Raw genomic sequence first — 23,188 nt, forward strand, 5'->3', positions numbered from 1 at the left:
CAATTCCAGCTGGGTGTGGTGGGAGTACAAGACCAGCCAACATGGCAAGACTCTGCCTCTTAAAAAAAAATGGAAAAAAACCCAAAAAACAGAGTGTATAATTCCGTGGCTTTTAGTATATTCACAGTTATGCATCCAACACCACAACCAGTTTTAGATTGTTTTCATTATCCTCCCAAAGAAACCCCATACCCTTTAGCCAACAACTTCTAATCTCCTATCTCCTTAAGCAACAGGCAACCCCTAATCTACGTTCTGTCTCTCTCTATAGACATTTTATATAAATAGAATCACGCAATACGGGGTTCTTTCTCTTTTTTTCTTTTTTCAGATGGAGCCTCACTCTGTCGCCCATGCTAGAGTTCGGTGGCACCATCTCAGCTCACTGCAACCTCTGCCTCCTGTGTTCAAGCAATTCTCCTGCCTCAGCCTCCAGAATAGCTGGGATTACAGGCGCCCGCCACCACGCCCAGCTAATTTTTGTATTTTTAGTAGAGACGGGGTTTCACCATGTTGGCCAGGCTGGTCTCGAACTCCTGACCTCGTGATCCACCCACCTTGTTCTCCCAAAGTGCTGGGATTACAGGCATGAGCCACTGCACCAGGCCAATATGGGGTTCTTTGTGACTGTCTTCTTTCATTTAAAAAAGATATTTATTTATTTATTTTTATTTATTTTTGAGACAGAGTTTCGCTCTTGTTGGCCAGGCTGGAGTGCAGTGGCATGATCTCAGCTCTGCACCTCCGCCTCCTGGGTTCAAGCGATTCTCCTGCCTCAGCCTCCCAAGTAGCTGGATTACAGGCATCTTGCCCCCACACCCGGCTAATTTTTTGTATTTTTAGTAGGGACAGGGTTTCGCCATGTTGGGCAGGCTGGTCTCGAACTCCTGACCTCAGGTGATCCACCCACCTTGGCCTCCCAAAGTGCTGGGATTACAGGTGTGAGCCACCACACCCAGCCTGTTTATTTATTTTTTTTAGAGACAAGGTCTTGCTCTGTCACCCAGATTGATGTGCCATCACATCTCATTGCAGCCTCAAACTGCCACAGCCTCGAACTCCAGGGCTCAGGTGATCCTCCCATTTCAGCCTCCTGAGTAGCTGGGACTACAGGCACACGTCACCATGCCCAGCTAATTAAAAAAAATTTTTTTGTCGAGATGAGATCTCACCATGTTGCCCAGGCTGGTCTCAAACTCCTGGGCTGAAGAGATCCTCCCACCTCAGCCTCCCAAAGTGCTGAGATTACAGGAGTGAACCACTGTGCCCAGCTTATTACATTTTTTAATTGCGTTATTTGTCTTTTCTTTTCTTAAGCAGAGCCCACTTTTACTGATACGGGAATGGTGGCTCACATAAACAACAGCCGGCTCAAGGCCAAGGGCGTTGGCCAGCACGACAACGCCCAGAACTTTGGTAACCAGAGCTTTGAGGAGCTGCGAGCAGCCTGTCTAAGAAAGGGGGAGCTCTTCGAGGACCCCTTATTCCCTGCTGAACCCAGCTCACTGGGCTTCAAGGACCTGGGCCCCAACTCCAAAAATGTGCAGAACATCTCCTGGCAGCGGCCCAAGGTGGGCACTGGAAGGGAGGCATGGACTCATGGATGGAAGGGAGCTTGTAGTGATCCCTCTATCACTTTTAGAATCTTCAACCCCCCACTACCCCATTCTGACCCTGGCACTAGGCCCCACCTTCATCAGAGCTGGGGACAGTTCTGAATATGCTTAAGCCAAACCTCCTAGGTAACCCTAAGGAAATCACCCACCAACCTCTGCTATCACAAGCTGCAGCTATGCCAAGTTGGTCCTGTACCCTCTCCCTGCCCCTCATATCTGTTCCCCTGGAACTTCAAGGTGGGCATCATTCCCCAGCAAAAGTGGGAGAAAGGTGGGGAGGGGGTGTCCTGGGCCCCCTGAAACCTTTATTCCTTCACTGCAGGATATCATAAGCAACCCTCTATTCATCATGGATGGGATTTCTCCAACAGACATCTGCCAGGGGATCCTCGGTGAGTGGGGCACAGGAAGCTGGTCTCCACTTGGGCAAGAGGATTGGGGGAGGGGTGCCAGGGTGTCTTTTGAAGCTTGGAAACAGGGAGCCCTGAGGTCAGACAGCCTGCTTCTGTTCCCCTGTCCCTCCCCTTCTGAGGAGATGACAGTGAGAACACCGTGCATTCTTCCTGCCCCTCCCAAGTCTGGATGCCAGACCCTGCCTGCTGCAGCCTGGGTCTTGCGGGGGGAATATTAGTTATATTTGACTACATAATAAATTACCTAGGACTTAGCAACTTAAAAAAAAAATTTCTTATCTCACGGTTTCTGTGGGTCAGAAATTCAGAAGCAGAATCACTGGATGGGTCTAGTTCAGGGTTTATCAGGAGGTTACAGTCAAGACGTCTGCAACCTGTGATCATCTGAAGGCTCGCCTGGGGCTGGAGGGTCTGCTCCTAGGAGGGTGCACTTACATGGAAGGAGCTCTCAGGTCCTTGCTGGCTGTTGGCAGGAGGCCCCAGTTCCTCACCACATAGGCTTCTCCATGGGGCTGCTTGAGTGTCCACGCAACGTGGTAGCTTGCTCTTCCAAAGCGAGTTATCTAAGAGAGAGGACAAGGAGGAAGCCATAATGCCTTTTCTGACCTAGTCTCAGGAGTTGCACATCATCACTTCCACCATATTCTATTTGTTAGAAGCAAGCACTGAATCTGGTCCACACTCAGGAGGAGAGGAATTAGGCTCTACCTTTGGAAGGGAGGATGGTCAAAGAATTTGTGGAAACCACTACAGGTGCTAGAACCTGATCAATCTGCGGTATCAAATAGGAGGGCAACGGGGTCTACTCAGCCCACTCTCACAGGGCTCCCATAGAAAGCCCCAGGGTAGATCTTTCTCCCTAAGTCTGGTCCCGTTCAAGGGTTTCTTCCAGATCCCTCGCTGCCTCTTTAGGGATAAAGCCAGGGTGGGCTTTCTCTGAGACCGAATTCTGTCCCCTTGGGGCAGAAAAAAGGGCAAGGTGTGGGCAGAGCAGAGGCCAAGGAGACCTTAGATCCCAGGGCCGCTGCTGTGGCTGCTGTGGCTCAGTAGGCTGGAGGGACAATGGGCTGGAGGAGGGAATTCACTTCTCCGAGGCACTCTAACAGTGAGGGGGATTGGAGCGCCCTTGATATTCCTCTCTCCAGGCAGCCAAGAGGCCATTGGTAATCATAGAAACTTTCTGCTCCCTCAACCTCAGCCTGGCATAGGATGCCCAGCACCCCGCCCCTGGACCCCACCCAGCAAGGGCTGAGATGCCCAGGAGACAGGTGGCAATGGAGGTCTGTAGTGCTCATCTCCCATAGGATTCCCTTTAGCCGAACTTCAGGCCAGGGACACTGCCTCATACCCACTTCAATGCCTAGCTCCAGGGACCCTGCTGGGGCACATACTGAGCCCTGGGTCCCCAATATAATGTGGGTGACATGAGGGAGAGACCTCTTGGGAACTTCGTAGCCACACCAGTGTACTCACAGGGTGCAGGAAGGTGACTGGATCTGTTGGAAGAATGTGGAGAGTATTGGCTCTGTCTCAAAGAAAGCAGGTTACTGGTCAGGTGCAGTGGCTCATACCTGTAATCCTGGCACCTTGGGAGGCCAAGGCAGGAGGATTGCTTGAGCTCAGGAGTTCAAGACCAGCCTAGGCAGCATAGTGAGACTCTGTCTCTACTTATATATAAAAATTTACTTTAAAAAAAAAATAGGTTCCTAGAGCCTGAGGCCAAAAGTACCTCTTTTCCAAACTCAAGAAAAACAAAAGCATGTGGCTCTCACATAATAGAAAAGGTACAGCCAGGCACTGTGGCTCACACCTGTAATCCCAACACTTTGGGAGGCCAAGGCTGGCAGATCTCTTGAGGCCAGGAGTTTAAGACCAGCGTGGCCAACATGGTGAAACCCCATCTCTACTAAATATGCAAAAATTAGCCAGGTGGGGTGGCAGGCCCCTGTGGTCCCAGCTACTCAGGAGGCTGAGACGGGAGAATCGCTCGAACCCAGGAGGCAGAGGTTGCGGTGAGCTGAGATCATGCTATTGCACTCCAGCCTGGGTGACACAGCAAGACACTGACTCAAAAAAGAAAATGTACAGAAACTCACCTTACTAGAGTCTCTCTGCCTTCAGTTTCTCCCTGTTTACCTCCTTCCTGAACATTCTTTAGTGGGAGGGCTGAGGGAGGGTGCCTCTCTGCCGGGGGGGTGAGAATGGGGTACAGGGTCAAGTTCCTGCTCCCCTAGGCCTTGGATTCTGAGGCCCACCCACACATATGGGGTTGCTCAGGGGTGGCAAAGCCCTGCCTGTCTTTCCAGGGGACTGCTGGCTGCTGGCTGCCATCGGCTCCCTTACCACCTGCCCCAAACTGCTATACCGCGTGGTGCCCAGAGGACAGAGCTTCAAGAAAAACTATGCTGGCATCTTCCATTTTCAGGTGAAGGACAGTGTGAGAGCCACTGTGGCTTTGTGGGGGGCGGGGGAAGAATCATATATGCTTTGAAGTTTACCTTCTTTCCTTTTGAAAAATAGCATTTATTAGGGTGGGTTTTGGGCTAATTATCAGAGAAATATCTGCCCACCAAAGAAATCATGTAAGCTAATTTTTTAAGTCCCCAAAGAAAATAGTTGTTAGCAATTTGTGGCTCTTTCTCCCTTCTCCTTCTCTTCCTCTCCACTGTGTGTGTGGGTGTGTGTGACACTGGTAGTCTCTGTCACATAATTTTTGTAATCTGCCCCTTTGACTTAGCAACGTGTGGACAAATTCCCCTCTGGAGACCGTGGCAGAAGCTGGAGAGGAGGCGGGGCCGGGCTCAGGCTTTGGGTTGCCTTTCCCTCTCTATTCAGTGATTCTGGAGAGTGGAGCCTCTGACACTGGCGTGTCATCAGGTCTGGCCACTAGGAGGCGCCTGATGATAGGGTTCCCACGCAAGGGGTGTGTGTTTGCTACCCACAGATTTGGCAGTTTGGACAGTGGGTGAACGTGGTGGTAGATGACCGGCTGCCCACAAAGAATGACAAGCTGGTGTTTGTGCACTCAACCGAACGCAGTGAGTTCTGGAGTGCCCTGCTGGAGAAGGCGTATGCCAAGTGAGTGCTGGGAGCTGAGGAAGGGGGCTTGCCTTGCCTCTGTCTGGACAGCTGGAATCAGGGGGAGGGGAGGGGGTAGCAGGACATCCCTCCCTCCCCTCACCTCCATCCTAGAGCCCAACAGTGCCTTCTCTGTGCCCACAGGCTGAGTGGGTCCTATGAAGCATTGTCAGGGGGCAGTACCATGGAGGGCCTTGAGGACTTCACAGGAGGCGTGGCCCAGAGCTTCCAACTCCAGAGGCCCCCTCAGAACCTGCTCAGGCTCCTTAGGAAGGCCGTGGAGCGATCCTCCCTCATGGGTTGCTCCATTGAAGTAAGCAAAGCATGGTCCCACCTCAGGGCCTTTGCACCTGCTGTTGCTGTCACCCAAAAGGCTCTTCCCCCAGTATTTGCATGGCCAGCACCTTCTCATTCAGTTCAACTGCCCTTTCCCCAGACTAGCCTTCCCTACCTCCCCGTCTAAAGTCGCCATCCCCACCCTATTTACTTTCTTTTTGTTTTTTGTTTTGTTTTGTTTTTTTGAGACAGGGTCTCATTCTGTCTCCCAGGCTGGAGTGCAGTGGCAAGATCTCGGCTCACTGCAACCTCCACCTCCTGGATTCAAGTGATTCTCCTGCCTCAGCCTCCCAAGGAGCTGGGATTACAGCCGTGTGCCACCATGCCTGCGTAGTTTTTTGTATTTTTAGTAGAGAAGGGGTTTTGTCATGTTGGCCAGGCTGGTCTCGAACTCCTGACCTCAACTGATCCACCCACCTCGGCCTCCCATAGTGCTGGGATTACAGGCATGAGCCACGGTGCCCGGCCAGCCCTGTTTACTTTCTATCTGGTTTTTACTTTCTCCCCAACATTTATTGTGACCTGAAATTATCTTACTTATCTATGTTTTCACTCATAGCCCATCTTCTCCAGATAGTACTCACATTCCATGAGGGCAGTGACCTTCTTTGTCTCATTCACTGCTGGACCCTGGAACTTAGGAAGGAGCCCAGCATGCAATAGGCACCCAACCAACATTTGCTCGACAAAATACATGAACCCAGGGTGCTACATATGACCCTGCATTCTTGGCATTTATCCCAGAGAAATGAAGACATGTCTCCAAAAATGTTTGTACACAAATGTTTACAGCAACTTTATTCATTATAGCCCCGAAACAGGAAACAACCTAGATGTCCTTCAATGAGTAAATGGTTAAACAAACTGTTTATTACACACCGTGGAATACTACTTAGCAATAAAAAAGAACAAACTATTGATACTCAGAGAAACTAGGACAGATCTCAGGGGAATTATGCTGAATGAAAAAAGCCAACCCTAGCCAGGTGCAGTGGCTCATGCCTGTAATTCCAACACTTTGGGAGGCTGAGGTGGGAGAATTGCTTGAACCCAGGTGTTCAAGACCAGCCTAAGAAATATAGTGAGACCTCATCTCTACCAAAAAAAAAAAAAAAAATTAATTAGCTGAGAAAAAAGAAAAAAAAAAAAGACAATCCCCTCCAAAGGTGGTTACACACTGCATGATTCACGATATTCTTTTTTTTTTTTTTTGAGACAGAGTCTCACTCTGTCACCCAGGCTGGAGTGCAGTGATGCGATCTCGTTTCACTGCAACATCCACCTCCTGGGTTCAAGAGATTTTCCTCCCTCACCCTCCTGAGTAGCTGGGATTGCAGGCACCTGCTGCCATGCATGGCTAAGTTTTGTATTTTTAGTAGAGACGGGGTTTCACCATGTTGGCCAGACTGGTCTTGAACTCCTGACCTCAGGTGATCCGCCTGCCTTGGCCTCCCAAAGTGCTGGGATTGCGGGTGTGAGCCACTGTGCCTGGCCTTAAATGACATTCTTGAAATGACAAAATAATACAAATTAAGAACAGATGAGTGGTTGCCAGGGTTTAGGGAGGGGGAGTCATGAGAAGAGATGGGTTTGGTTATAAAAGGGCGACTCAAGGGATGCTTGTGGTGATAGAAATGTTCTATATCTTGACAGTGGTGGTGGCTACATGAAACTACACATAATGGAATTGCATACAAAAGCACACAAAAGTGAGCTCTTGTAAAACTGGGGAAATCTGTATAAGGTTTACAGATTGCATCCATATCAGCATTCTGGGCTGGGCACGGTGCCTCACACCTGCAATCCCAGCACTTTGGGAGGCTGAGGTGGACAGATTGCTTGAGCTCAGAAGTTTGAGACAAGCCTGGGCAACATGGCAAGACCCAATCTCTACTAAAAATACAAAAATTAGCTGGGCATGGTGGCAAGAGCCTGTAGTCCCAGCTACTCAGGAGGCTGAGGTGAGAGGCTCGTTTGAACCTGGGAGGTTGAGGCTGCAGTGAACCGAGATCACACCACCGCACTCCAGCCTGGGTGACACAGCGAGACCCTGTCTCAAAAATAATAATAAAGCCGGGTGCGGTGGCTCATGCTTGTAATCCCAGCACTTTGGGAAGCCGAGGTGGGCGGATCACCTGAGGTCAGGAGTTCGAGACCAGCCTGGCCAACATGGTAAAACCCCATCTATACTAAAAATACAAAAAATTAGCCAGGCGTGGTGGCGGGCGCCTGTAATCCCAGCTACTTGGGAGTCTGAGGCAGGAGAATCACTTGAACCTGCGAGGCAGAGGTTGCAGTGAGCCGAGATCTCACCACTGCACTCCAAGAGCAACAAGAGCGAAGCTCTGTCTCAAATAATAATAAATAATAATAATAACAATTTTTAAAACGGTCTAGTTTTGATATTTCACTGTAGTTTTGCTAGATGTTACCACTGGGGGAACCTGAGTATGGGATACATGGGATTTCTCTGTATTATTTGTTACAATTGCATGTGAATCTGCAATTATTTCAAAATAATGATAATAATTTAAAAGTTTAGTTTAAAAAAATTAACCTGGAGAGCTCGCCCCTTCCTTTGGGTGCCCAGTCCAGGTCCTCCATGCCCTCCATGCCCTCCATGCTCTCCCTCCCTCTCTGTTCTGTAGGTCACCAGTGATAGTGAACTGGAATCCATGACTGACAAGATGCTGGTGAGAGGGCACGCTTACTCTGTGACTGGCCTTCAGGATGTGAGTCCTGAGAAATGCGCCCTACCCCGAGGACCCTGAGAAGGAGGAGAACGTCTCCCTGACCCCATAACTCTGACCTTTAACCACCCCCGCCCACCCAGGTCCACTACAGAGGCAAAATGGAAACACTGATTCGGATCCGGAATCCCTGGGGCCGGATTGAGTGGAATGGAGCTTGGAGTGACAGGTAGGTGTCCCCAACCCAGGTGAGGGGTGGTCGGAGGATACAGCAGGCGGTGCCAGGTGGACCGACTGGTGTCCCATCTAGAACAACCTGTACAACAGGGCAAAGCTCCTCCCTCTAGATTCTCCATCTAGCTCCGCACCCCAGCAGGCAGACATTCAGGGAAGAGGCAGTCCCCTGGAGAGGAAAGAGGTGCCACGTGACCTCTGCCCCTCTCCTTCCACCGCCCATCTCTGCTCCAGTGCCAGGGAGTGGGAAGAGGTGGCCTCAGACATCCAGATGCAGCTGCTGCACAAGACGGAGGACGGGGAGTTCTGGTCAGTGTGGCTTGGGGTGGGCTTCTTACCACCACCCCAGGCCCTGGTCCTTCATCTCCCTGCTCCGCTCCTCTCTGTGCCTTGGATGGGGAGGCTTGGGGTGGTTGTGGGGGGTGGTTCAGGGAGAGGGAACTGAGGATGCAAGTGTGCTGCTGACGGGCTCCACCCCCACCCCACCACAGGATGTCCTACCAAGATTTCCTGAACAACTTCACGCTCCTGGAGATCTGCAACCTCACGCCTGATACACTCTCTGGGGACTACAAGAGCTACTGGCACACCACCTTCTACGAGGGCAGCTGGCGCAGAGGCAGCTCCGCAGGGGGCTGCAGGAACCACCCTGGTGGGTGAGGGGGTGAGAGGGGAGGGGGTGTGCAGGGAGTGAAGGATGGGCCACGGCTCACCATGAAACCAGACCTGGGGCATGAGTCACCGGAGTCAGGGTCCATGAGGTCAAGGGTTAGTCAGATTTCACAGCCCCTGTGGAGGAGACAGCTCCAGTGTGGCTGGGGAAGCTCGGTCCACCCTGGGAAGGGCGTGGCCAAGGGAAGCCCCCGTATAACCATGCTGACCCACTTCCGCCACAGGCACGTTCTGGACCAACCCCCAGTTTAAGATCTCTCTTCCTGAGGGGGATGACCCAGAGGATGACGCAGAGGGCAATGTTGTGGTCTGCACCTGCCTGGTGGCCCTAATGCAGAAGAACTGGCGGCATGCACGGCAGCAGGGAGCCCAGCTGCAGACCATTGGCTTTGTCCTCTACTCGGTGGGTGCCTGGCTGGTCTCCCCGGCCACTCACTCTCCCTCACCTGACCTCACTCCTTTCTTTCTTTCTTTTTTTTTTTTCGAGACAGAGTCTCACTCTGTTGCCCAGGTTGGAGTGCAGTGGCACAATCTCCATTCACTGCAACCTCCGCCTCCCCAGTTCAAGTGATTCTCGTGCCTCAGCCTTCCCAGTAGCTGGATTACAGACATGCACCACCATGCCCAGCTAATTTTTGTATTTTTAGTAGAGACAGGGTTTCACCATGTTGGCTAGGCTGGTCTGGAACTCATGACCTCAGGTAATCTGCCTGTCTCGGCCTCCCAAAGTGTTGGAATTACAGGTGTGAGCCACCACACCCGGCTGCCTGGCCTCACTCCTTTCTCCCCAGGGCCACTTCCTGCCTGGGAGAGGGACAGGCTCCAACAGGCTTCACAGCCCTGATTTTTTTTTTAAAGACAGGATCTCAATCTGTTGCCCAGGTTGGAATGCAGTGGCGTGATTACGGCTCACAGCAGCCCTGACCTCCCAGGCTCAAGCAATCCTTCCACCTCAGCCTCCTGACTAGCTAGGACTACAGGCGATTGTCCTGCTAGTTTTTTTAATTTTTTGTAAGATAGGGTCTCACTATGTTGCCCAGGCTGAGCCCTGACTCTTGAATGGTGCTTTGTGCTTTTCAAGCCAGAGCCGGCAGTTTTCTCTTCACAGATTTTATCCTTTGTGCCAGGCATTGTTCCAAAGGTCTTAGGAATACTAACTACTAATGCCTTTAAGGAAGCGGAAGGAGCCTGCGGGCCAGAGACATGAAGTCACTTGCCCAAGCTCACACATCCAAGGGTCAGAGGCCAAGCCTGTGTCCTGATTCCCAGGCGCTCTGAGACTTTTCCACACGCCCCGCCTGACAATCCATCCCCCTTGTCTGCCCCACCAGCAGTACTCACTCCAGGAGCCAAGAGAAAGCCCTGATAAGCATTTCCCAAGCCAAACCATGCTTTGCAAAATTCTCCACATTCTCCAAAAGAATGTTGTTCATTCACTTGCATTCCCTTATATAAGCAAGTATTTATGGAGCATCTACTGTGTGCCAGGCCCCTGTCCAGTCTCCAGGGGTTCAATAGTGAGCAAAACAGACACAAGCCTTGCCCTACTCTTAGGGCCATTAGTCCACCAGGCTAACAGACTGGTGCCTCAGGATAACATTTTTGCTGGGGGAGGTGGCTCATGCCTGTTATCCCAGCACTTTGAGAGGCCGAGGTGGGAGGATCACTTGGAGGATGCCCAGAGAATTTAACACCAGCCTGGGCAACACAGCAAGACCCTGTCTCGATAAAAAAAAAAAAAAAAAAAATTTAGCCGGGCATGGTGGCACACACCTGTGGTCCCAGCTACTCGAGAAGCTGAGGTGAGAGGATAACTTGAGCTCAGGAGGTCGAAGCTGCGGCAAGCCATGATCGCACCACTGCTCTTCAGCCTGGGCGCAGAGTGAGACCCTGTCTCAAAGATATCTTCAAGGTTAAAAAAGCTCAGGAAAGACTACTGCAGCCTGAGCTCTCCGGTGCACACAAGCACACTGAGGTGCTGATAAGCCACCTCTGCAATAGAGCAACCTGTTTAACTTGGTTTAACTCACATTTTTACAAACTTATTTGTCCTCGATCCTCAATTTTAGTAATCTTCTATTCACTTCCTGCAGGATATGAGTGTTCCACGGAAAAGCAAAACACTGTCCTAGATTTTTATCCTAACCCTTTCACTTTTCAGCCATCTGAGGTTGGACAAATCACCTCACATCTTTGGGATTCTGTTTCCTTCCCTTAACCTGGAATGATAAAAATCTACCTTGCATAAACTGTACTTTCCTATCCAAAGCTGAAGGAATTTTTTTTTTTTTGGAGACAGGGTCTCACTCTATTGCCCAGGCTGGAGGGCAGTGACATGATCGTGACTCACTGCAGCCTTGACCTCCAGCTCAAGCAATCCTCCCACCTCTGCAGCAGAGGGATTGTTAATGCCAGGACCTTTGAACTGTCAGAGCCCGTGCCCCACTCCACCACCAGTATCCCAGTGCCCTTAATACCCCTCCAACAACACACACACACACAGACACACACTATACACATCCCACTTGGCTTCTGAAGGCCTGAGGCCCTTCACCACCCTAGAGATCTGACTCTCCTCTTTCTTCCCTTCCCAGGTCCCAAAAGAGGTACAGAAGATAAAGATGTGGGGCTTGTTCCTGGACACATACCCACTCCACCCCTGGCTGCAAGTGGATTGGCAAAGGGTGGAATTTGGCGAGAGGCTCTGGGGGTCACTGGGTTAGGATTCCAGCCCTCTTCAGGGCTGGTAGGGGTCGGGAAAGGAAGAGACCCTGTTGGAGTTGCAGGCCACTTAGATGGTGTCCAGGCCAGGTCAGTTGGTGGTGGCACCTACCTCCAACCCTGCCCGGCCAGGCTGTTCACCCTGGGGGACCCTCCCTCCCTAACCTCCCATGCCAGTCCTGTACCCACTTCCAGGATGCATATAGTTTCAGAACATTCAGGATGTCCACTTGAAGAAGGAATTCTTCACGAAGTATCAGGACCACGGCTTCTCAGAGATCTTTGCCAACTCACGGGAGGTGAGCAGCCAACTCCGGCTGCCTCCGGGGGAATATATCATTATTCCCTCCACCTTTGAGCCACACAGAGATGCTGACTTCCTGCTTCGGGTCTTCACCGAGAAGCACAGCGAGTCATGGTAAGGGGCTGCAGCTCACTGCTCCAAGGCCCGCCACCCAAGAGCTGCAGGATATCAAGCTCAGGGAGCTGCTGTCGGGTCCTCCCTCACTTTGTCCCTATTTTACAGTCAGGGAAACTGAGGCATGAGAAGGTGAAGTCCCAGTTAGTGGCAGAACCAGAACTAGAACTAGAACCCATATTCCATGGAGCTGCCCTATATTGCTTCAAAGATGTGACATGACCCCCAGAGCACCCCACTGAAACCCCCACCTCCCTCCCCCTGGTAACTCTTGAGCTTTCAATCATTTTGCCCAGGGAATTGGATGAAGTCAACTATGCTGAGCAACTCCAAGAGGTGAGGGGAGACTGTAGGGCTGGGGGTTGGAAGGAAGCTCCTGGGCCTGTGAAAGAAGTTTTCTGACCAGGTCCCTTTCCTGCTCCCCGGCCCCCAGGAAAAGGTCTCTGAGGATGACATGGACCAGGACTTCCTACATTTGTTTAAGATAGTGGCAGGAGAGGTGAGCAGGCCATGGGCGGAGGGCTGACGGGAGGGGGATGAGGGGCTGGAGGGGCCCGAGTGGGGTTCACAGTTCCCCTTCCTAGGGCAAGGAGATAGGGGTGTATGAGCTCCAGAGGCTGCTCAACAGGATAGCCATCAAATGTGAGTCTTCCGCTCCTGCTGCACACGACCCCTCCCCCATATTTTGTGCCCCTCTTGATCACTCCCAGTGCCCCCACGATACCTCATTTACCCTGTCTCTCCTTTCTACCCCTTCCCTTCCTCACAGTCAAAAGCTTCAAGACCAAGGGCTTTGGCCTGGATGCTTGCCGCTGCATGATCAACCTCATGGATGTATCCTCCTGTCCAGTGCTCTCTTGGCCCTGTCCCCTGCCCACAAGCCTGGCCCAGAGATGGCCACCCTGGGCCAGCCACATCCTCCTCCCTGATGGGGATTAGGCTCTGGGGTAGCAGAAGATGCCAGTTCTTCTGGCTGCTACAGTACCGGAACCCCAGGGCTTGTGTGTCCCCTCAGGAACCCCCGCTGCTTCCCTATCCCCTGGGATGCCTTCTTCACTCCCTTCTCTGATGTCCTTGACCACCTTCCAGAAAGATGGCTCTGGCAAGCTGGGGCTTCTAGAGTTCAAGATCCTGTGGAAAAAACTCAAGAAATGGATGGTAAGGGGCACTAAAGGGGCAGCCTCCAGGGGTGAGGAAAAGAGGGTCTTAGGAGAGATGGAACTAATGAGGGGAAGCTAGAACCCAAGCCCTAACCACACACACACACACACCCAACCACACCACACTCACACACACACATACACTCACATACAGACACAACCACACCACACACACACGAAAAGGGTCTGTGTGTGTGTGTGTGTGTGTGTGGCATATTACCCAGTCAAAATATTTTATAACAAGTATAGCTTAGGTATCATCTAGTCATGAAGGATGCACACAAAGAGCGCTGGGCAGGGCACCAGTGCCCCCCGACAACCCATGCTTGGAATTAACCCTTAGGTCACCAGATGATAGGAATATCAGGAGTGGGCCAGGGTTGGAGGGGGGCATGGGGTCTTAGGCCACTGCTGTGAGCCAACTGTCCTAAAGTATTTCTTTCTTTTTTTTTTTTGAGACGGAATCTCACTCTGTCGCCCAGGCTGGAGTGCAGTGGTGCGATCTCTGCTTACTGTAACCTCCGCCTCCTGCCTCAGCCTCCTGACTAGCTGGGATTACAGGCATGCACCACCACACCCAGCTAATTTTTGTATTTTCATTAGAGACGGGGTTTCGTCATGTTGGCCAGGCTGGTCTCAAACTCCTGACCTCAGATGATCCGCCTGCCTCGGCCTTTCAAAGTGCTGGGATTACAGGCATGAGCCACCACGCCCGGCCTCAGTATTTCATTATTTCAACCACCATGCCATGCACGTGGCCCTACCATATCTGTCTGTCTCTTCAGGACATCTTCAGAGAGTGTGACCAGGACCATTCAGGCACCTTGAACTCCTATGAGATGCGCCTGGCTATTGAGAAAGCAGGTGGCCAAGGGTCAGGAGTGGGCCTTGGGGCAGGGAAGAGGATGGCAGTGTCCAGAGGCCCAGACTTTTCCCCTCCCCACTTCTCTCTCTCTCTCTCAGGCATCAAGCTGAACAACAAGGTAATGCAGGTCCTGGTGGCCAGGTATGCAGATGATGACCTGATCATAGACTTTGACAGCTTCATCAGCTGTTTCCTGAGGCTAAAGACCATGTTCAGTGAGTTAGGCATCTACCCACTCCCCAGCCTGGGCCAGGGGCCGCGGGCCCTTTCCCAAACACCCACGCTGATGGGTGCTGCTCCAGATCCCCTCCCCCTTACAAGGCACACATGAAATGGGTTCAAAGCCCAGCTCCGCCACTTGCTGGCAGAGGTGACTTGAGCAAGTCACTTAAACTTTCTGTGCCTCCATTCCCTCCTCTTTAGAATGTGGATAATAATAGTACTGCCCTCAAAGGACTGAGGTGCAGGTTAAACCAGTTAGTCTATGGAAGGCAATCAGAACTGGGCCTGGCTTCTGGTGAGGCTATGTGAGTTGCTATCATTAATTCCCCACTTGGCTAGGGGATTTATGTGGGGAACAGCCAGGAACACCTGGTGTCGCCCCTTCCTACCTAGTTGGGAGTGGTTCTTTCGGAACACTGACTTAGCACTCAGCCCCTCTCCCCCGCTTCCTCTGTAACGCAGCATTCTTTCTAACCATGGACCCCAAGAATACTGGCCATATTTGCTTGAACCTGGAACAGGTACTTGGAGAAGGGTGGGAAGGAATCTGCATGATTGCACCTGCCTGCCCCTCAACCCCACCCCCACCCAGCTCTGATGTCCCTGGGCCAGCATCCTGCCCCCGTCTCTTCCCACCCTGGGATCTGCTTCCTGTCTCCACAGTGGCTGCAGATGACCATGTGGGGATAGAGGCGCTGTAGGAGCCTGGTCATCTCTACCAGCAGCAGCAGCAGCAAGGTTCTAGCCCAGGAGGGTGGGGTGCTTCTTGTAGCCCTCAGCTCTCCGGTCTCTGCTGATGAAATGGGCTCCAGGTGGCAGTGCCTGGGTCCCAGGTGCCGTGTTTACTGCAGCAGTGGGACCTCCGTGCCCACTCCCCCAGCTCAGAGGCTTTCTCTTTTTTCCCCAACCCGGCTTCTGATGGCTGGCTTTCTCCCACCATCGCTCTCTCAGAGTATATTTTACTAAAGAGTAGTTGATGCTTCCCCAGGGTCCCCCTGGCTGGGGAGGCCAAGAATAGGGAAGGGACTTGTAGCCCGTTTCTTACCCTCCATGCTTGCTGTCCTGCTCACACCTACCTGCTGACCACCCATCCTGGCACAGCCTCTGTTTTCCTCCCCATCTGTGGATACTATTCTAATAAATAGCACATGCCATTGGCTTCCATGTCTCTGTGTTTTTATGCCAAGAAAAGACTGGCGAGGGTGGAAGTCACTTACCCAGGACCAAAGGATTGGGTAGCTCTCAGCCAAGGGTGATAGGGAGCATATAGAAATGTGCAGTTGTCACAATAACTAGAGGCCATAGTTGGCGTTTATGGGCAGTGCCAGATGCTAAGCACACAAGTCCCTCCCTGTGAAGAACTGTGTGGTGTGCCCTATGGTGGAGCGCCTCTACGGGGGCTGAGCCAGGGCTGGCAGGACTCTCATCTGCTGCTTCAAACTGGGGTCCCCAAAGGTGGCACTGCAGGAGCCTCAAAGGTTAAAAATCTGACACCTGCAGCCAGCAGGTCACATAAATGAACGAACCTGCCGGGCGCGGTGGCTCACGCCTGTAATCCCAGCACTCTGGGAGGCCAAGGCAGGTGGATCACCTGAGGTCAGGAGTTTGAGACCACCCTGGCCAACATGGCAAAACGCTGTCTCTGCTAAAAATACAAAACTTAGCTGGGCGTAGTGGCACGCGCCTATAATCCCAGCTACTTGGGAGGCTGAGGCAGGAGAACTGCTTGAACCTGGGGGGTGGAGGTTGCAGTGAGACAAGATCATACCACTTCACTCCAGCCTGGGTGACAGAGCAAGACTCTGTCTCAAAAACAAATTAAATAAATAAATGAACAAATCCTCCTGGTGTGGGACTGGGAAGGCTGAGGACTGTGGCAATAGGTGAACTCATTCCTGCCTTAAAGGTGTTCAGATTCAAATCATTATTATTATTGTTAGAAATTTGTTGCCTGTCCACTTACTAAAACCCCCCTTAACTATCCTCCACCTTATCCAGAGAAGCTTCTTCTTTTAGAAAATCAAGCAAAGCAACTAAGCCAAGACATGTTAAAAAAAAAAAAAAAAGTATGAAAAGAAAGCTGTAAGGAAATACAAGGGGAGGGATTGTTAGATATGAGTTCTAAATTTCTTTTCAAAGAATTAATATGTCAGTATGTTCAATTCTTTGCCTTCTATTTTTAAACTTCACTTCCTCGTAAAGCAACCTTTTCAATTACCTATTCCACCCTGACTCATTCCGATCACCTGCTCCACCCTAACTTATTCCAATCACGTGCTACCTGCTCTGCCCTGACTCCCACCAAAGCACTCACCCTGTCAGTCTCTTTAAATTAGTCAATCAGAATTAGTTTAGTCTGTGCGGTCTAACCCTAGCCAATAGGGGAACGACACAGCAGCAGGGGCCACGTGCATCAGGGATAAGAACCCCTTCCCCTCCCTTGTCCAAATGTGTGCTCACCATTGTTCCATCTATAAGGGCGCACCCTTCTATATAGAAGTAACTTGCCTTGCTGAGAATTAAAAAGAAAATTAAAAAAAAAAAAAGAAATTTGTTGCCTGTCAAGCTACTGTCCTTGCAGGAGGCATGGAAGAAACACTTATTTCTGGGTCCACCTGTTTTTGACCTCGGGGTCTCTGTCCCAGGTGCCCACACCCCAACCCCAGCCCCAGCCCCCTGCAGTAGTGAGAACACCCAGGCCACTCACAGCAGCCCCTAAACTGCACTTCTCCTCCTATCCTTCGAGAGCCCTCCACAGCCTCCCCTTCTGGTTTCTGGCAGGGACACTGGAGCCCAAGCACATGCGCTTCTCAGCCTCTCAGGTAGAGACAGCGCCGCCAACTTCCCCTAGATTAGAGATCTGTCATCCCCAATGAAGCTAAACCCTTCCTGTCTCTGTGTACCTGTGCAGCTTCCTGGGGTCGCTAGCTTCCTTCCACATGCACTAAACCCAGCCCTTGTGTGCTTAGTGAGGCAGGTGGGATTCTGATCTTCCTTAATCTGGTGACTGATTGTCTGCACCAGCCCTGGCCCCTGCCTTCTTTGTGACTTCAAAGACTAAAGCTAGTCTGCCTGGATATAAAGCCGCCTTCCCTCCATTATCACCACCCCACACCGCCTTCAGAGGAATCGTTTCCTGTCCTGTCAGCCCTCCCTGCTTCCTCTCCGTCTCCAGTCCTGCCTGAAAGAATAGGTCACACTCTCTTTGGAGCCTCTTTGAAAGACTGTTCTCCCACTTGTCGTCCTCCCTCTCTCTCTAAGAGATGGCAGCCACCACCTGCTCTCCACAGAGCTTCTCTGAGTGATGAGCAAAAGTCCCCAGAGACAGCAGGGAGAGGTCAGTGAGAGCCTCAAGCTAACAGGTCCATGCTGGGCATGGTGGCGCATGCCTGTAATCCCAGCTACTCGGGAGGCTGAGGAGTTTGAGACCAGCCTGGGCAACACAGGGAGACTCCATCTTTTAAAAACAAAAACCTAGCAGGTCCTTTGAGACTCTGAGAGGTCCCGGGCAGTCCCGATTGGTTCTGGGAACCCTAGGAAGATGCTGACCCCACCTCTTGTTCCATGGCCTAGGGTGAAATGCTGCCAACTTCAAGCCAGGATGGAAAGGAAGCAGAAAACTCTCAAATCAGGACTATCCCTTCCGGTTTGTAACAAAGCTGGTTACTCACGAACACTCTGTAAACATAAAATGAAGCAAACTTCACATAAGTAGAGAGTTTATTTGGGCTAAACTTAAGGATTGTAACCCTGGAGAATAGATTCAAATTATTCTGAATATACATCCCGATTAGCAGCAGTTACAAGTGGATTTTTAGGCTGGGTACAGTGGCTCACACCTATAACCCCAGCACTTTGTGAGGCTGAGGTGGGCAGATCACTTGAGGCCAGAAATTCAAGACCAGCCTGGCCAACATGGTGAAACCCCATCTCTACTAAAAATACAAAAAATAGCCAGGCGTGGTGGCACACGGCTGTAGTCTCAGCTACTCGGGAGGCTGAGGCATAAGAATCGCTTGAACCCGGGAGGCGGAGGTTGCAGTGAGCTGAGATTGTGCCACTGCACTCCAGCCTGGGTGACAGAGTGAGACTATCTCAAAAAAAGAAAAGAAAAAGTTAGCCAGGACTGGTGGCGCACACCTGTGGTCCCAGCTGTGTGGGGAGCTGAAGTGGGAGGATCACTTGAGTCCAGGAGGTCGAGGCTGCAGTGAAATGTGATCATGCCACTGCACTCCTGCCTGGGTGACGGAGCGAGGCCTTGTCTGAAAAAACAAAAAGGTTTTTGTTTTGTTTTGTTTTGGGGTGTGTGTGTGTGTGTGTGTGTGTGTGTGTCTGTCAGGGCCTCTCTTTGTCACCCGGCTGGAGTGCAGTGGCACAGTTTTGGCTTACTATAACCTCTGCCTCCCGGGCTCAGGTGATCCTCCTGCCTCAGCCTCCTGAGTAGCTGGGACTACAGGTGCACATCACCATGCATGGCTAATTTTTGTATTTTTAGTAGACACAGGGTTTCACCATGTTGGCCAGGTTAGCCTCAAACTACTGACCTCAAGTGATCTGCCCCACCGCCCACCCCCCCGAGCCTCCCAAAGTGCTGAGATTAAAGTCATGAGCCACTGCGCCTGGCCCAAAATGCATTTTTAAAGGTAAAAAAGGGCTGGGCATAGTGGCTCATGCATGTAATCCCAGCACCTTGGGAGGCCGAGGCAGGCCGATCACGAGGTCAGGAGTTCTAACCTGCCCAACATGGCGAAACCCTGTCTCTACTAAAAATACAAAAGATTAGCCAGGTGTGGTGGTGGGCACCTGTAATCCCAGCTACTTGGGAGGCTGAGGCAGGAGAATTGCTTGAACCCGGGAGATGGAGGTTGCAGTGAGCCGAGATTGCGCCATTGCACTCCAGCCAGGGTGAGAGCGTGAGACTCCGTCTCAAAAAACAAAAAAGAAAAGAAAAGAAAAGAAAGGTAAAAAAGGAGGACAGTGAGTGGAATGATACAAAGTTATTTGTTAGGAATTCTCACTGGTTTTCAGAAATAACATTGATTAGTTATTGGCTATAGTGTCTGGTGTCCCATTATTAGGATAATTTATAGCTACTTGTAGAAATAGCAAGCAGTTTCAAGAGATGAATACATAACTTAAAGGGGAGTGCAGGGTATAGGGTGCAATTGTGTGTCATGTTACTGTCTCTCTGGGTCTGATAATTAAAAGGATTTGCATTCCTCAGATAAAAGTTATTTTTATTTTATTTATTTTTATTTTTTTGAGACAGAGTCTCTCTCTGTCGCCCAGGCTGGAGTTCAGTGGCGCGATCTCAGCTCACTGCAACCTCCGCCTCCCGGGTTCAAGCGATTCCCAGGCCTCAGTCTCCCAAGAAGCTGGATTACAGGCACCTGCCACCTCACCAAATAAAAGTTATTTTCTTTTCCCAACAATTTGCATAGTGGCTTAAGGTGAAGATTCACGAGCTATGTGTCTTTGGGCAAATTATTTTACCTTTCTAACAGAGTGTCCTTTTGAATCTGTCAATTAGAGGTGACAATTCCTATCTCAGAGGGCTGTTGTATGGACAACTGCGATAATGAAAGTGAAGCACTTAGGCATATCATTCTTTTTTAAAAAAACTTTGATATTATCTATAATAGTAAAAAAAAAAAAAAACAAATTTTCAATTGTGAACATGTTATAGCCAGGAGTGGTGTGGGTCATGCCTGTAGTCCTAGTTACTCGGGAGGCTGAGGCAGGAAAATTGCTTGAGCCCAGGAGTTCAAGGCTGCAGAGAACTCTGATCAAACCACTGCATTCCAGCCTGGGCAACAGAGGGAGACTCTGTCTCAAAAATAAATAAATAAATACACATTAGATGTTACACACAATAAAATATCAAGCCATTGAACTAAATAACACAAATGGCATGAGGGTTATGACATACAGTTGAATAAGCAAGATGCATATTAGATTTACAATAGTCCTTGACATTAGTGTTTACCATTTGCTTGCATTAAATATTATTAGCAATGGCTATATACAATGTTATTTAACATTTGGAAAATGAGGCACACCATTCTTCTAGTCCCTTCAGGCTCCATTTCCATCCAACTTCACTGCAACTCCATCCCAGCTCAGCCTTAGTGCCCTGGGAGGCCATTCCCACTATGTCCTTGCTGTCTCCAAGGGACCTGTAACCACAGGCAGGCAGCCCATACTTTCTAGTCCCTTTTAGTCCTCTGCTCATAAAACCAGGTGGCTGAGTTTTGCTGGGAATGGGCACTAAACCATGCTGCCTGCATCCTCCTGATTCATGCTGGTTGACCTCGATGGAGGCCACGTGGCAAGCTAGATTTCTTCTCCTGATGACTGACTGCCATTCTCCACACCCACTGCCCTGATTTCCCCCAGACCTCTCACTACAGCCTTCATTTTTACTGCAAAGAATGAGGCTACATCAGAGAAACAGCCTCAACCCCACTTCTCTTCTCCCTCAGAATATCTTCGCAGCTTCATCCTCTGGTCTCTGAGAAAATTGGGTCCCAAATGTGCTTGAAAACCATGGAATGCCATGCAACAGAAGCAGCAGACTAGATGCCACCCAGCCACAGCTGTAGAGCCTGAGAAGATGCTGAGTGAAGAAAAAGTAAAGCAGGATGAGCTCATTAGCTTCTTTTGTTTTTTTGTGGTTGCTTTTTGTTTGTTTTGTTTAGGCACAGGGTCTCCCTCTGTCGCCCAGGCTGCAGTGCAGTGGTACAATCATGGCTCACTGCATCCTTGAACTCCTGGGCTCAGGTGATCTTTCTGCCTCACTCTGCCATGTAGCTGGGACTATGGGTGCACGCCAACATGGCCAGCTTTTTTTTTTTTTAATTTTTTGTAAAGACAGTCTCACTATGTTGCCCAGGCTGGTCTCAAACTCCTGGGCTCAAATGATCTTCTTGCCTTGACCTCCCGAAGTATTGAGATTACAGGCATGAGCAACTGTGCCTAGCCCAATAGCTAGCTTATTTTTAAAAGCAATTTTAAAATATATATCTTGGAGATATTTTTCTATTAGTATATAGAGAGCTTCCTTTTTTTTTTTTTTTTGAGTTGGAGTTTTGCTCTTGTTGCCCAGGCTGGAGTGCAATGGCGCCATCTCGGTTCACTGCAACCTCCACCTCCCGGGTTCAAGCGATTATCCTGCCTCAGCCTCCCGAGTAGCTGGGATTACAGGCACCCGCCACCATGCCCGGCTAATTTTTTATATTTTTGGTAGAGACTGGGTTTCACCATGCTGGCCAGGAATGGTCTTGAACTCCTGACCTCAAGTGATCTGCTCGCCTCGGCCTCCCAAAGTGCTAGGATTACAGGCATAAGCCACCGTGCCTGGCCGAGAGCTTCCTTATTTTTTTTATAGCTGCATAGTATTGCACTGGATTAAAGTCTCATTATTTAGCCGTTCTTTGTTGACAGTTTTTTCCAATCTTTCATTATTATAAATAGTGCTGCAATAAATAACACTATACATGTTATTTTATCCCAGTAAAATATTTTTATACAATAAATTTCTAAAAGTAGGATTATTGGGCTAAAGAGTATGTATATCAGTAATTCTGAAAAAAAAGGAAATTCCCCTCTATAAGGGTAATACTAATTTGTACTCCCACAAGCAAGATAACAGACTGCCGTTTTCCCCTACAGACTCATAAACACCGTGTGTGGGCAAGTTTTTACATATTTCTAATCTGGTAGAAGAAAAATGGTATCTCAGCATAGCCATAATTTGCATTTCTCTTACAGCAAATGAGATTGAGCAACTGTTCATTTTTTGCTTTTGCTTGCATTTTATTTTCTATGAACTCTTTATATTCTTTGGGAACATATATGTTATATATATGAAATATATATTATATATAACATATGGTATATATGTTACATATATGTGTATATATAACGTATGTTATATATTAAATATAGATAATATTATATGTAACATATATGTTATATATATGTTCCCAAAGAATATAGAGTTACATATTTTATATATATATATATATATATATTTTTTAAAGGTCTCACTATGTTGCCAGGCTGGAGTATGGCAGCTATTTACAGGGGGGGTCATCAGGCACTATAGCCTGGAACGCCTGGGCTCAAGTGATCCTCCTGCCTGAGCCTCTTGTCCTTGCCCATTTTTGTACTGGACATTTTTTTTCTTTTTCTTTTTCTTTTTCGAGACAAAGTTTTGCTCCTGTTGCCCAAGCTGGAGTGCAATAGTGTGATCTAGGCTCACTGCAACCTCTGCCTCCCATGTTCAAGCGATTCTCCTGCCTCAGCCTCCCAAGTAGCTGGGATTACAGGTGCCCACCACCACGCCTGGCTGGCTTTTATATTTTTAGTAGAGATGGGGTTTCACCACCTTGGCCAGCCTGGTCTCGAACTCCTGACCTCAGGTGATCAGCTCCCCCCAGCCTCCCAAAGTGCTGGGATTACAGGCGTGAGCCACTGTGCGCAGCCCGTTTTTGTTTTTTCTTATAATTTTTTTTTTTTTGAGACAGAGTCTCACTCTGTCTCCTAGGCTGGAATGTAGTTGCGGGATCTTGGCTCACTGCAGCCTTTGTCTCCTGGGTTCAAGCGATTCTCCTATCTCAGCCTCCCGAGTAGCTGGTATTACAGGCACGTGCCACCATGCCCGGCTAATTTTTGCATTTTTTAGTAGAGACGGGGTTTCTCCATGTTGGCCAGGCTGGTCTTGAACTCCTGACCTCAGGTGATCTGCCCACCTCAGCCTCC

The 23,188-nt window shown here is 49.9% G+C and overlaps 1 protein-coding gene across 1 annotated transcript in view; it reads left to right on the forward strand.

Moving 5' to 3' along the window:
* Positions 1-17,950, forward strand: part of CAPN11 (calpain 11) — a 30,335-nt gene extending 12,385 nt beyond the window's left edge. Inside the window, exons 3-23 of the mRNA XM_003833229.5 lie at positions 1,321-1,571; positions 1,939-2,008; positions 4,336-4,454; positions 4,974-5,107; positions 5,252-5,420; positions 8,092-8,175; positions 8,277-8,362; positions 8,602-8,676; positions 8,859-9,019; positions 9,264-9,442; positions 11,634-11,645; positions 11,967-12,178; positions 12,475-12,514; positions 12,612-12,677; positions 12,763-12,820; positions 12,948-13,012; positions 13,268-13,336; positions 14,124-14,202; positions 14,302-14,418; positions 14,888-14,946; positions 15,089-17,950. Of these exons, the coding sequence (XP_003833277.2) occupies positions 1,321-1,571; positions 1,939-2,008; positions 4,336-4,454; positions 4,974-5,107; positions 5,252-5,420; positions 8,092-8,175; positions 8,277-8,362; positions 8,602-8,676; positions 8,859-9,019; positions 9,264-9,442; positions 11,634-11,645; positions 11,967-12,178; positions 12,475-12,514; positions 12,612-12,677; positions 12,763-12,820; positions 12,948-13,012; positions 13,268-13,336; positions 14,124-14,202; positions 14,302-14,418; positions 14,888-14,946; positions 15,089-15,115 (2,132 nt within the window). The 3' untranslated portion in view covers positions 15,116-17,950. The remainder of the gene's footprint in view (positions 1-1,320; positions 1,572-1,938; positions 2,009-4,335; positions 4,455-4,973; positions 5,108-5,251; positions 5,421-8,091; positions 8,176-8,276; positions 8,363-8,601; positions 8,677-8,858; positions 9,020-9,263; positions 9,443-11,633; positions 11,646-11,966; positions 12,179-12,474; positions 12,515-12,611; positions 12,678-12,762; positions 12,821-12,947; positions 13,013-13,267; positions 13,337-14,123; positions 14,203-14,301; positions 14,419-14,887; positions 14,947-15,088) is intronic.
* Positions 17,951-23,188: the final 5,238 nt, after the last annotated feature.

The sequence above is a fragment of the Pan paniscus genome, chromosome 5 (assembly GCF_029289425.2).
Source record: "Pan paniscus chromosome 5, NHGRI_mPanPan1-v2.0_pri, whole genome shotgun sequence".
Taxonomy (NCBI): Eukaryota; Metazoa; Chordata; class Mammalia; order Primates; family Hominidae; genus Pan; species Pan paniscus.